Raw genomic sequence first — 14,745 nt, 5'->3', positions numbered from 1 at the left:
TGAAGCTTATAGTTAGGGATTTATAAAATAATAAAGATCGTAATTTTTGAATGACATTTTACTACATACTGTGTTTGAAACTAGGAAAAATTTACTAAGATTATTCGACTTGTATTTACTGCAGAAAACTGCTCGTTATATCGGCAGTACTCCTGTATTGTCTTTTTTCTTTCTTTTTTTCAGTAGTCTTCCTCTTGGGTCTTGCACCACAGGCAGTAAAACAGGCTGGATGCTCACCATGGCAGTTGATACTGATGGGTGGAAGGCTTCTGGGTTTCGTGCACAGATATAAATAGTGTGCATCCGCACACTTCATGGCTCATGGCACTCCTGGCTCGATGTTGTTGCTATTTGATGGAATATCCATACTTTCTCTGGTTTGTGACGGAAGCTCTTTCTTCTTCCTTTTTCTCTTCTTTTTTGGAGGCTCAGATCAGTCCTCATATTGTGATCCTTTCTCCCAGGGCTGGAGTCTCCTTAATTGACTCAGGGATGTTCTGTGGAAATAGTAGCTGTTTTCTCAGGTGAAGGCACAGACTGTTCTTGCTCTGCTGTCTCATTTTGGACTGTTGTAATTTCAGGTTTCACTGGCTCGATGGATTTTATCTCAGCCTCAGCCGCAAGTTCTTTTTCCTTCATCTGATTGTTGGTAGACGAGTTATTCTGAGAATCTCTCAATGCTGACAATATAAGCATTTCTTCTACGAAAAATTTAAATTTATATTCGTTTTCGAAGTAATTAGAAGAAATATATTGGCAATCGTCGGCGTCTTCCTGTTATCTCTTCCTGGATGCTTTTCGTAACTCTTTGGAAACACTCGAGTTCTTTGTCGGTAGTAAATGGATTCTTTTTCCGAACATTGAGGGAACTTTTCTTCATTTCTTCCTGAATCGCTGCAAAATCAAGAAGTGAGTCGCGGTAGGAACGGAAAACCTTCCCTCCGCGGCAGTATCTATGCGTGGACATGGTAGCGTAGAGCGTGGTTATAGAGTTAAATTACTTTGCGAGATCAAAAGTACAAATCTAGTGCTGAAAGAATTGTGTAAACATGTTTTATATTCTAGTGAATTGAAATTGAATTATTGTAGTGGTAGGTGCGTCACAGCATCCAACGGAAGCAGGTGCGTTGCGGTTTGTGGTAATATTAATTTTTGAAAATTGAAGCATTGTTCCCTTGGGAAAAAAAGCATTTTCTGAGTCTTAGTGATTGTTTCTATTTTATGACATTAACTAGTAGCGTTACGCAAATTTTTCACCAAACTAATGAGGCTCTCAATCGCATCTCCGAACTCGCATACTCACAAACATGAATTTCTGGCATGCAGCGTGGACGGTCTTTAATGTGAAGCGCGTTCCAAAAATCTTTAAAAATAGAAAAGTGTATCTTAGATCTATAAATAGACAGAAATAAACAGTAGGAAGCGTTAGCAATAATTTTTCAATCACATCACCTGAGTGCAAGATATATGTTTTATCCTTTCTTCTCTATTTGGAATTTTGCCAATCGTTAATTTCCCGTACGGATTTACCGGTAAATTAAGTTATTGATAAGAATATATTTTAGCAGACTTATAGTTTCAAAAGTCAGTATTTCTAACTGTTGCTTTTTATTAATTGTTGTTAACTTAGCTTAACTTCCTCATTGATTTGAACATTTGTGCGTACATAATTTGCTTTGCAATTATTTTGGTAGAATATTTAATAGTTTTTATCTAGCTTTTCTAAACAATTGTATTTTACGTAAAACTATATAAAAATTTAAATCATGCACGAAATTGAATTTGTTTAAATTGTCCTATTTAGTTTATTTAAATTTAATTAACCTATCATTAAATAAGTTAGTTTATCCTTACTTTGTTATCGTAGTTTAAACTTAAATTTAGTTAGATATTATTTTTATTTACATTGTTTTCTTTATTGCTTCTATTATTCTTTCTTTTGAAAATACTGCTGCTTTGCTTGTTTTTTACAAAGAAAATTCTGTTACTATAGAATTAAATATTTTGTATTCTTTTACTTAAATTTAGTTAGTTTATCCTTACTTCGTATATTTTTGTAAAATTATTTACACATTTTCTTGCAGGTAAATTTTTCACACAATGTCATCAAATCAGCAAACGTAAGTTCAAAATTTAATTAATTATTTTTATTTTTACCTGCTAAATGAGATTGTATAATTTTGCATTTTCTTCACCTTGTTAAGTGTTACTATTTGATTCTTTTGAGTATGAAAATTTTGAGAAACTATTAAGAGGAAATCGGAAAAAGATTTTGCTTATTTTATAAATATATAAGAGTTTAAATGTTTAAAGAATTATTGATCTAAATTTATCAATTCTTTTTCTGAAAACAGTTGAAATAAAATAAATGCTTGTCTTTAATTAGTTATCGTATTGAACACTTATTTTTATGTATGAATGCAAAAAGTATGTTTGTCATCACAGTAATATGATTTTTTTTTTAAATATTTATTTGTAGCATTGTTATTAGATTTTTATTTCTGCAGCAAATTTTGCTCTTATACAAATTTAAATACATACATTTTTAAATAAGTTAATACTTAAATGGGAGGTTATCTGTTATTTGGTTGAAATTCAAGCCTTCATTTAAATTTAAAAGGTGAATAAGTGTAATTTTTCTCTTTAAACGTTTAAAAATAAATTCTTTATATATATGTCTTAAGCAATTTGCTTATAACTTTTAAACAATACAATATAATTGTGATTGCAATGAACATTATTTTAGTGTTTAAATGTTATCTGGTATTTATATATATACTAACATTTTGCCGTTTATTCCAATAATTTTATTTGAATATTTTAAGGCTTGAAATAAAAAATAAGATTCTTAGATGGTTTATAATTACTAAAAAATTTTTTTTAATTGTCTGCTTTGGTATTATGCCTAAAATTTTTGTTTCTACCAATTCTGATTAAAACCTAGAATATTATGCTTTTACCCCAATGTCTTTTTTTCCTCTAAAAAATAAATTTATTTTAAATTTAGCAAATGATTCCGTAGATTTAAAATGTTATTAAAATCATAACATCGTTGAAAATATAGAAGAAAAAATATGATTTTGTTTAAATTGTTTAAAAAAGTTTTCTAACAATGTAACTGGAGAGTAAGTTTAAATTAACTTTAACTTCAAATTAATTTTATCCATTTAAAATTATTTTCATTTCTATAAAAGAAACATTGAGAATTGTGATTAATTTCTTTAGTTAACACTTAAGAAAAGCTTTTAAGGAACATTCTAACTGCACATGATTCATGCATTTACAATTACTATTGAAAAAATAGAGAACCTGATTCGTGAGTTTTACGCTAGATCAATTGACCAATGACGTTTTTTCCTGGATGAAGATCATTAACCACATAAAATGAGAATGGCCCTTCAGTAGCCTATCTTTTAGTTTTATCATATAGATGTTTAATCTTCTCTTTTTCTCTTATCTTTTTCATTATTTTGTTAATTAACATGATAAAAAATGGTTTTGTTTAAGCTAATATTGTTCAGTTGCTAAGTGATTTAATAAACTCATTTTTTTTTTCTCTTTCAAAATTTTACTTATATAGTTAAAAGTCTTCATGATCTATCTATTATCTATATCATAAATAAAAAACATTCATTATTTTTTATGTAATTTTATGTACAATTAATTAGAATGGAAGAAACAGCTAATTTAAAAAAAAAAACTTATTTGTAAAAGTTGTAAGTAAAATATGAGGTGCGTTTATAAAGTAAATATATCACATAGGGGCAAAAAGGTAATATTTTATAGCAAATTTTTGTAATTCTAACGTTTTGATTCTACTGTAATGCGGAGATTTTTTTTCTACCCACTGTGATTGTTTTAAAGATGTCATTAAAAATTTACTATAATTATAGTTAAATTTTATTAATATCATAATTTAAATGTTATTAAAAATTAGTAATGACAATTCATTTCAAGATATATTACCTGATTACCAGAAATATTATTTCTGATACTAAGAAATTTATTTGATTTGAAGATTGTGTTTTAAAACTCATAATTGTTAGGAGTTTTATAATACTCATGTTTCAAGTGAGAAAAAAAAAAATCCTTTTTTAATAAGTACTTTTTGTAGATGCATAAAAAACTACACAATTTTTTTTAATTTTATTTTTTAATTTGCATTCGTAAAAATTTTCAAATTTATTATACACTAAAGTGTTATTTTGCTAATTGAAACTTATTAAATCTATGTTGTTTTTTCTAAAATCGAATGATTTAAATCAAGCTGTCTTCTTCAAATTGAACATGTTTTCAGTAGATAAGCCAAATCAGAATATCATAAAATGCAAAAGAGTACTCTGTTATGTTTTTTAATATAAAAGTTAAATGTAATAATATGGTGCTTTCAAATGTTGTAAATACTTACAGGCACATGTTGATCATAAATAAGTAGCGAGCAGTGGTGGATATGATTCATTCCATTTTAGGGATTCATTTAGTCATTATATGAAAACAATTTCTGGAATATTCATCTTTTCAGTGAGAACACTTCAAACAAATTTTTTTTTTCATTTAAATGTGCAGCTGAAAACATGACGAATATACAATACAGAGTTTACACAGAGTTCCATGACTCAGAAATTTCTGATAGTTACCCTTTTTTTTATGTTTGTCGTGATAGACAGAGACCTTGCATTGATTCCTTGTATTCAGGGATTTAATTATACCCATATTCCTGAGTATCTCCGTTACTGGAGATAGTTTATTTGTGACATTTGCTTTGCATTGAAAAATCTTGCAAATGAATCTCAGTAAATTTAAATCAAAATCCAGGATGCGTACAGACTCCTTAGAAACTCGAAATAAAAATGTCTCCAAGGAGTACTTGGAAGTACTTAGATTTCTAAATTAGTCCTTAGAAACTCCTTATATTATTGTGTTGCACAGATGAACTTACTAAGTAGGTACGCTGATGAATTTGCTGTCCAAACAGGAAAACTAAATGATATGACTTAGCTGCCAAAATCTAATAGTTTAAGAAAAACTTTAAAAGAAATTGAATTGCAAACATTAGAAGAAAAAAATAACAGCAAATAATTTTAATTTTACATATTACAAGCAAACTTAATAATTTACTGTGATTTTTTGTTGTTGTTGTTGTTGTATAAAATGCCTTAGATTTTCTTATGTATTCAAATTTAAAAATATGAGATTGGTAGGTTTTTATGTTAATCTTTAACACCTGTACTTTAACAATATTTATTAAAATATTTGAAACTGGAAAATGTATTTATGTGTAAAAGTGATAACTTTATTTATTTTTCTTGATGAAGTTTGACAAAATCAAAATTTATTTCAAAAGGGCTAGAAAAAAATATACAAACTATACATTTTTGCGAGTTCCTTATAATAACAGCTTTTTAATTTTTGATATGTCCTTAAAATTTTGAACTCCTTGGATTTCTTCTTCTAATCTCTGTATGAACCCTGTCAAAATCTAACACAGCTTCACTTTTAAAAACATGTTTTGAACTCAATGGGAAACATGACAACCGTGAGGAAAGATGCAATGGGAAACATCACAATTGTGATGAGAGACTTAATGTTAAGCATAACAGACAATTGTGAGGAGAAAAAAAAAATTATGAAGGTCATTTGTCACTAAGTGACATTACTGAATCAAATGCAAAGTACTAAAGCTTTTTGTTTAAGTCCTATATTTTAATTCTTCATAGTATTTTTCTTTCACCTGATAAGTTAGCCATGAAGGATTTGTGAGATAAACTAAAGTCTGTATCTAAGAGAAGACTATGTTTTTTTTGACATTACAGCAATTCGCATAAATTTTTCCTTTCAAGACATTTTTGGCTCAGCATTTTATTTATTATTTTTTTAAGGAAAAATAATTTGCCGCAATGAAATTACTGGGAATTCTGGGTTCATTTACCTATTATAATAAAGACTGCTTATATGTCTTTCTAGGGAATTATGTGAATCAAGGTATGAATGAAATTGCGCGCAACAGAAACTTGAACAAAATAATAGAATGTCATTGTTAAATAATAATTTTAATAACATAACTTAATATGTAAATTTGACACCCAATATTATTTATATTTAAAGCAATACAGGAAGTCTTTTTAAGCAATCAGTCTAGTGAACTTGAAATATTCTATACTGGACTCTTACTCTTTTTATAGCTTAATCACCTGGAATTGATAAAGCCTAAACTAGATTTTTTCATATAAAGACTAAATACTTATGTACTTAAATAAAAATAAATAGACGTATAATCGATTGTTTTATGTTTTTTTTTCTCTCCCTCGTATAAACAAACTATTTTATTTTAACATTAAGAATTAATTAAGACTGCAATGAAATAACGCGTAAATCGAGAGACTTATACATGAGAAACGTATAAACGGTGCTTTAATGTTTTTACATGTTATAGCTATTAGCTTTGTTTTTGTTGGTTAGCTTTGTACCAGTATTTAAATAGTCTTTTTCTTTGGTACCACTCAGGACATCAAATTTCTGTTTTTATGAATAAATGTGTTTCTTTTATTACAAATTTCATTCCAGAAAGCAAGCAAATTTAAAAAAAATATTTCAAATTTTATACAATCGTTTAATTTTAATATTTAATACTCAGAACATTACTAAATGTGTCTTTAACGTCCCTCTCAAATAATCAACTTAGAATGTTTATACCTTATTTTCTTATTCTAAACTTTTGATTTATAAGTAGCATTTTGTGTGGGGCCTCTAGAAATGTGGAAACTATTGCTTTCTTTTTTTCGAGGCAGTTGTCCCGAGGACCGGGACGGCTAAGGGCCCGACCAAAATTCCTCACAAAAAATGTAGTGTTTGACAATTAGTTTTTTTTTTGTAACAAAATTGCCGAAATTTTTTTTCATATCTATCAAAATCTACAATTTTGTATAAAGGGTCTTCAAAAATTCTATAAAATATGAAAATAGGTTTATTATGCTTTTATTCAACGGCCAGCAATAAATCTTGTTCCCGTAAAACCTTACTTTTGCCTTGATTACTGTGAAATTCTAAGTTAAAGCAAAACACAAGGAAGAGAAATGTTGAAAAGTTGTTGCGTAAGCAAAGGATGGGGTTTTGATTTGCTAGCCATTGTTGGCAAGTGCAAAAAAGAGTTCAAAATTGCCAAAAATATGCTTACGCGATATTTGAACTGCCCCTAAGGCGGCTATCAAAGAAATTCGTTAACCTTTAGCAATAAATGATTAAAAATACATCATATTAATACACTGTTATTATTCCCCTCAAATTTAAATTTCCCCTTTTTTGTAATTGAAATAATATTTCCTAAAACAAATGTTAGTTGTAAAACTTCAAAAAAGTAGCTCATGTACTGATTGTGCAAGAAGGAAACCTAATTAAATAAATTACAGTGTGCTATCAGAACAAATTTTATGTCAATCTAATAAGTAATTAAGAATAAGTACATGGTTCACTTCCCAAAATTCTCTGTGAAGACGTGTCTTTAGACCCCTGATCCTGATATTCCCTTTTTATCTACCCTACGTCATTAAACTCTACATTTAATCATCCAAAATCGGGAATCTTTTATTCTTATTAAAATATTAGAATGACATATTATAAATTTTATAATAATTAAGTTTGAAGTACATTGTGATAAAAATGCAGATAAGATAAATAGTTGATAATGCATTCCAACTAGCTAAAAATAAATCGCTATTATGTTATTAACACCGTGTTTAGTTTTTCTAACTGCACTTTTTAATGTTTATAACAAGTACGCATTTTCCTAATTTTCTTTTATCTATAAAGTTCAAGTTTGGTCAGCTACCGCGTCATGAAATTGGAAGTCCAATTCAAAAGTTAATGTTCTGTGTCAAGTTTTTTAAAAAGAAAAAAAAAACTCCATATAGTTTGATGAACTAAGTTTTTTTAAATTTTTAGTTTATTTAGTGTAGTGCAGTGTTTCCCAAAGTGTGGTGTGGTGCTCGTACGCCCAGGGGTACGGGAACAGTTTAGCGGGAGTACGCGTTCGTATGCGAAACATCATGCAACAAACGAAAATTTCAAAAAATTTATTTAAAAACAAAGTTAGCCATGAAAATTTACGTTTACGAATTTTTCTATATTGGCTATTTTTTGAAGAGTTAATAATTAGTAATGTCAACAGCCAGTTGTGGTTTTTAATTTTCGTGAAATTTTTTATAGTAAAAAATACATTAATTTTTTTATTAGTAGTACACAGTGTTACGAAAAATTTAGAAAGGGTACACAAAAGTCATAAGTTTGGGAAACATTGGTGTAGTGTATCTACCACTTCAAAAATGTAATTCCAATTCACTCGTATATAAGCCATGTGTCACATATACACTTAATGTAATGTGACAATTTTATTTCTAATTTTATTTAAGCCTTCAATTTTTTTCTTTAAACGTTATTCCTCTTTTTTTTTTTATTTTAGCAATCTTTTTAACTTTCTTGGTGACCTTTCTCATGGTCGTTGCGGTCATCGCACTTCCTGTGGGGAAAGTCAACCAACCCCTCCATTCACGCCTTTCTTTTTCCTCTTTTAATTTTAGGGGGGCTAACTAGCCAATCCCTTTACTTTAAATTTCAAACTCTCCGCCTCTTTAAATTTAATTGGTCGTAGTTTTTCTGGTTTACCCGAGTTAAGGAATTTTTAAGTCACTTTTTGAGGACATTCTCTTTCTCTCGAGCCTTCTGGCTGGTTCCTATTTTTTCTCCGAGATACGGACTTCGGTCCGTATCGAGGGATTTCTTTTTTACCTTTTTTTTTTAAACCTTTATCTTAAATTAAATCCTTAGCTGTAATCAATTTCTGGAAAATTTAAAATCAACAGTTTATACCTTTAATTTTTCTTTAACATTAAAAGTCCTCTCAAATTTAAGTTTTCTTTTCATATTTATTTTAACGATTTAAATTACTCATTCTTTTACATTTTACTTTTATGTATGACGCCTTCATTTGTTTTAATTCTCTTATCACCCATTTCTATTAATCGCCATTCATGTGTAGTAAATATAACGATCGATATTTGTTACTAAATAAAAATAATTTGTTAATAATTGAATGTGGTGCTGAAGTGCTTATTTCCCAGTCTTCCTTTGATGTCTGTTTGTTTAATATGTCCTCATGTATGGTGAGTACCCTTTTATTATTGTTTTGGGAATTGTATTCTTGATGATATTGGAAACATCAATTTACTCCATTTATCTTAAATACTTATATCTGGATATAGCATGACCTTGTTTCTTTATCTTTTTATCTTTAATTATTTTTAGTTTCACCCTTATTCTAAATTCGGTGATACCAATTTATCCAATTTGTTCAAACCTCACACTTTGTGACCCTTTGGACCTATTGGGTTATTTCGGAGTTCAACAATGCTGAACCACCACTATTTGGCCTTTTATTTAACGCGATTTAATGTATAATTTTTTTTCTTACCATATTCATTCAAGTATTATTTTATTTTAATTTGCTATGCATTCTTGTGGGTTTGCCTTGCCACATACACATTTATTTATTGTATTTATTAGATCATGTACTTAAGCTGTGAATCAATTGTCTCTAGTTAGTGTTTTAGGCATTATTCTATCATTAGGTCATTCAACATTAACCTTATTTTTTAGTCTTAACTTTGATTAATTGTTTTAATTTCATAAGTTGATTATTTTCAATTTTTAATTCCTTTAAACTTTAACAAACTTACATTATTTAACTCTTACACCACGTTAACTCGATTAAATGTTGGGGTACCTTTTCATAGATGAAGGTTGACATTATCAATAACAACTCTCACCACAATTTTATTTTGTAACCGACGATGAACAGCTGACCCAATTCTGAGTTTTCAATGTTCAGCTCCGGCGACCTGTGATTTTGAATCCAGCCCAGAAGACAGAGGAACTCCTGGTTCAAACATTGGGGCAAATTAGCATCCGTGAAAGACTCTTTGATGGAACTAACCGAAATTTGCATTACTTGTAGAGGAAAACTTCTCACTGTTAGCCCAAACAAGAGGATTGTACTTCATGATCCATCTACCTCTGAGGATATTTTACGTCGGCACTGTGGTCAGTTATATTGACGATACAGTAGAGCGCCGATTATCCGAACCCTTATTATCCAAACTGCGTCCGGAATCGTTTTTTTTTTTTTTTTTTTTTAAAGTTTAGAATACTTTATAACTTATTAACAATTTTTGCTAAATTTCTGAACCAGTAAATCTTCCGAATGAAAAGATGCCAGGTTATGCAGCAGAAGAAATAGGAGACTGGTGTCGAGACACTGAAAACGTCCCAGGATTTCAAATTTTAAATGATGAAATTGTTGCCGGAATTTTGAATGAAATTCGGAACTCCACAGACGAAGAGGGAGAAGTAGGTGTTCAAGGTAGTGGACCTTTTCATATAGAAGAATACAATGCATTAGATATTGCAATGAATTAGCTAGAACGTCAAAATGATGTTGATCCAGTTCAATAGATTTTTTTAAAAAGAATAAAGGGATATGGCTGCTCAAAAAAGAGCATCTTTTTTTAAACAAAAGTTACTGCTGGATATCTTTTGCAAAGGAAAATACAGAAAAATGTGGTAAAATTATGACAAAAAAATCATGAAGAAGCTGAAATATGATATGATAAATAAAATTCAAAATGAAAAAAAAAAAAAAAAAAAAAAAAAAAAATATTTGTATAAAATTGAAAAAATATAAATATAAAATTGAAAAAAGAAACTTTTAAACACAGTTATTTTAGATAGTAGGTACTGCTATTCCTAAACCTGGAAAAAATGTGAAGGGAAGTTAGTGCATAAAAATTAATCATTTAAACTAGATTTCAAACAACTTTCCAATTATCCGATTTTTTCATTATCTGAACCACATTCGGTCCCGGGCAGTTCGGATAATCGGCGCTCTTCTGTATATAGTTTGGCGAACTAAAAAATATAATTTTTATTTTTTATTTATTTTAGTTTTATCTGTCTTAGCGCCGGTTTCTTGCTTGCTTGAAAAAGAAATAAAACTACGAAACGTAAAATTTATTCCATCTTACATCGCGATAAAATCTCATTATAAATTTGCGTTCATAATTGTCATGCGTAATAAATCATCACATTGACAAGAAAATATATTATAAAAAAAAACCATAAGACTATTTAGAAAATCGTAACTACCCATAACAAGCCCTTTCTTTTAATGTTGCCTTCCATTTAAACAAGCGCTTTAAAATTCATCATTGCTTGTTAGTTGTAATGCATTTCCATGGTAACCGCGCCTCACCCGCGAGGTCCATTGATTACCCGCATTTCTTATTTTTTCACAAAGATTTCTCATCGAATTCTTTGAATGAAAACGAAACTACTCCCCGTTTTCTAATCACTGGGTCTTGCAAAGTTGGAAATGTCGAAAACTGGTTTCGGAATTATTAATTCGCACTACTCCTTCAAGTATCGGGGTCAGCCGTTTGAATGTTTCTCAACATGCAAAAGTGGCGGTGCTGTCAAGGGTTCAAGTAAAAGTGATTATTTTACGCAATTCACTTTTCAATCCCTGTTAAAACTTTTGTTGCGTTATTGCCTTGTGTATGTTTCTTAAGTGAGAGATCAATATGGGGAATGCTTGTCAGAGATCTAGAAAATGGCAGCCGGAACCTGTGTAAGTTTAAATTACGAATTAATGTTTGATTTTAGTATTATGGAATAGTTAATATCCATTAACGTCGTGTATATGAATTATTGTGCACTTATGTTAAGGCAGAAGAAGTCTGACTTCCGGTGAGGCAGAAGAAAGATTTTAATTTTTCTGTTTCATGTCCAAAATTTTCCTATTTATGAATTTATGTTTTCGAATTCTTTTTTTTCGCTTTATACATTTAAATAAGTTTTTTTTAAACTTAATTAACCAAATTTATTTTTTTGGGTTATAAATATTTTTTAAGGTTAAAACTTTGAAAAAGTTTTTCTCTCTTCCATGTCCGAAATTTTCCTACTTATGCAGCAACTAATTTATATTTTTTACTCCTTTTTGTTTCGCTTTATACATTTAAATTTGTTTTTTTAAACTTAATTAACCGATTTTAATTTTTTTGGGTTATAAATAGGGGTTATAAATTGGGTTATATAATTTTTAAAATTTATAACTTTGAAAAAGTTTTAAAAGTTCTTACATTTGACATTCGGTGAATAAGTTCAATAGAGAACATTTTGATGAATAAAATGAAACAAAATTTATTTAAAATTATTAATTTGTTATTGAATTAATGAGGAAATTCCGGTCGCGTACTTCTCCGAAGATTATTGAGATGGAAGAAGTTAAATCCATTTCATGTCTGTAGGGGACTCTTGATTACTACAGTCATTATTTTAGTTATGGGAGATGTAAGTTCAAAATTTAAAATTGTCGAATTACTTTAAGTTTTGAAAAATGATTTCACTAACAAATATCTCTACAGAGTGGTGCAGAGCGGCGATAAATTTTGAAGTAACGTTATTTACACAAAAGAAAAACTATTTTTAGTATCGAAAGTGTTTGTCTATCTTAATTCTTCCATAACATTATGTCAAAAGTTATCTACTTCCTAAATATGACGTCGGAAAGTTGTTGCTCTTTGTCAGCGCTCATACTCTTAACAGTTTGTTATGGAAATTCCGGAATGCTTGGTGTAGCACATCTTTCCAATGTCATCTATACGAAGTTAAGAGACTGTGACATTTTTGGCATACTTTATACAAGTACTTTCAATAATAAATTCCTTCTCTTGTGTTTATTTGTAAAATATGTTATTTCGGAATTTCCAATCACTTCGCCACTCTGTACCTGGGAATTTCTTATTTTATTTTATAACTGTCGTTGAACAGTCGACTCAGCTTTGCAGGGGTGATTGTGCTCCGGAAAAAATCCGGATTTCCGGAATTTTCGCTAACAGTGATCTGGAAGTTTCCGGAGATCGAAGGTCCAGACGTTTCAAAGTATCATTTATCACAGAAGTTTCCGGAAATCAAATTTTCAAAGGTGGAACTTAACACAGTTTATTTTATTTCTTTACAAGGGAGAGCCAGAGAGATACTTTATAAGCTTATATTCATGATTAATATTCATTTTTTATCAGTAAATAGTTGTTATAATCATAAACTCAAGAAAGAAAGACATATTTGTAAATTTTAATTACTTCTCCAGGTCATCATAGCTATGTGTAAATGGTATAGGTATGTGTAAAATTTTAAATATATTTTAAGTAAACTAAGAAATATAGGAAAAAAACCTTGTTTAAATTTTTTTCAATTTAAACTGTTTTTTGTTTTTTTTTTAACTCAAGAAATTTTCCGGAATTTTGACTTGGGCTCACAATTACCCATGGCTTTGGGTTCACGATTACTAATGTTCAACTCCGTAGCTTTGTAATTTTGAACCCTCTCCAGAAGACAAGGGAACTCCTGGATCAAGTATTGGGAGAAATTTATCTTCCTGAATGGACTTTTTTATGGAACTAACCAGCTTATCCGTCACATGGATAGGAAAACCTTGAAAACCTCCCTCGGTTAACCTGACGGCAAGGGGACTCTAACCCATGATCCGTCTTATCACTGAGATATTTTACTGCAGCACTGTGGTCGGTGTGAGTCGGGTGCGGAATTCATATCGATCAGCCATCACTGGAATTCGAACCCGGCTCACCTCATTGGATGGCGAACACTCTATCCCCTGAGCCACCACGCCTCGTATCTGGAATTTTATTTTTATTTTATAACCGTCGTTGAACAGCCGACCCAATTTCATGGGTTTACGACTACTTACGTTCAACTCCGTAGCCTTGTAATTTTGAACCCTCTCCAGAAGATAAGGAAACTCCTGGATCAGTACCCCCAGAGGTATTGATTTGTTGTGGGAACTTGGAGGACTTTGAGACTCGACAGATTTAACGTGCATCAGTCACCATTTACTACACGGGGAGTCTTCGGCCGGCGAGGATCGAACCCACGATCTCTTGGATATGGGCCCAGCGCCCTACCGACCAGGCTATCCCGGCCCCCGTATCTGGAATTAAAGTGATTTAGTTTGGTTGATAAATTTTATTAATGGCATTTTAACGTTTATTTTATTATTATATCTTATTTTTCCCTGATAACGCATGAGCTGCCTGGGGCCTTATTATCATTTGGGACAATGGGGTCTGGTCCCTGGGCTCAGCGTCTGAAAAAGCATGAAATGACTTATTAATATTTATTTTTTATTGTATTTCCTTTTTTTTCTACTGTTTAATTAATATTTGCTATGAGAAATTTCTACATTTTGTGAAATATTAGTTTGATTCATTACTTTAATGAACAAAATCTTTCAGTTTCTATGCTTATGATATATTTATATGAATAATGTAATTAGAATTCGATGTTTTTTTTCTTCCCATTTTTAAAACCTACTATTAGTATTTTATACACGATTCATAATTTACATCTTATGTTTCAAAAAGAGGTAATTTATACAGGTTTTGCTGACATTGTGGATTTTTTTTTTTTTTTTTTTTTTTAAAGAGTGTGAATTTTTTTTAATCGAGACTTTTTGACTTTGAAAATTTAAATTGGCGCATTTCTTAAATGAGCTGTAAACTGAAGTTCAGGTCTAAGACCTGACGCTACCAGAAATAACAATTGTAGTGCCAAACGCTTAAACCTACCAACTCGAGAAATATCTTAAAATGAGACCTATTGATATCTGATAATTCAAAAGTA

General features: G+C 30.0%; 1 protein-coding gene across 6 annotated transcripts in view; it reads left to right on the top strand.

The window, feature by feature from the left end:
* The first annotated feature begins 1,394 nt into the window (after window positions 1–1,394).
* Pgd (phosphogluconate dehydrogenase) overlaps window positions 1,395–14,745 on the top strand; it is a 47,321-nt gene continuing 33,970 nt past the window's right edge. The window contains exons 1-2 of one of the 6 annotated variants that reach the window (XM_043049223.3): window positions 1,395–1,532; window positions 2,085–2,120. In XM_043049223.3, the coding sequence (XP_042905157.1) occupies window positions 2,101–2,120 (20 nt within the window). In that variant the 5' untranslated portion in view covers window positions 1,395–1,532; window positions 2,085–2,100. Of the gene's footprint in view, window positions 1,691–2,084; window positions 2,121–8,688; window positions 9,156–11,257; window positions 11,675–14,745 lie in introns of those variants that run through there. The other 5 variants (XM_043049224.3, XM_043049225.3, XM_043049226.3 and 2 more) reach the window with 5 other exon arrangements.

This window comes from Parasteatoda tepidariorum, chromosome 9 (genome assembly GCF_982258835.1).
Source record: "Parasteatoda tepidariorum strain Cologne lab strain chromosome 9, Ptep-v5.0, whole genome shotgun sequence".
Lineage (NCBI taxonomy): Eukaryota > Metazoa > Arthropoda > Arachnida > Araneae > Theridiidae > Parasteatoda > Parasteatoda tepidariorum.
Note: the sequence above shows the minus strand (reverse complement) of the source record. Positions and strands in the feature narration are given on the sequence as shown.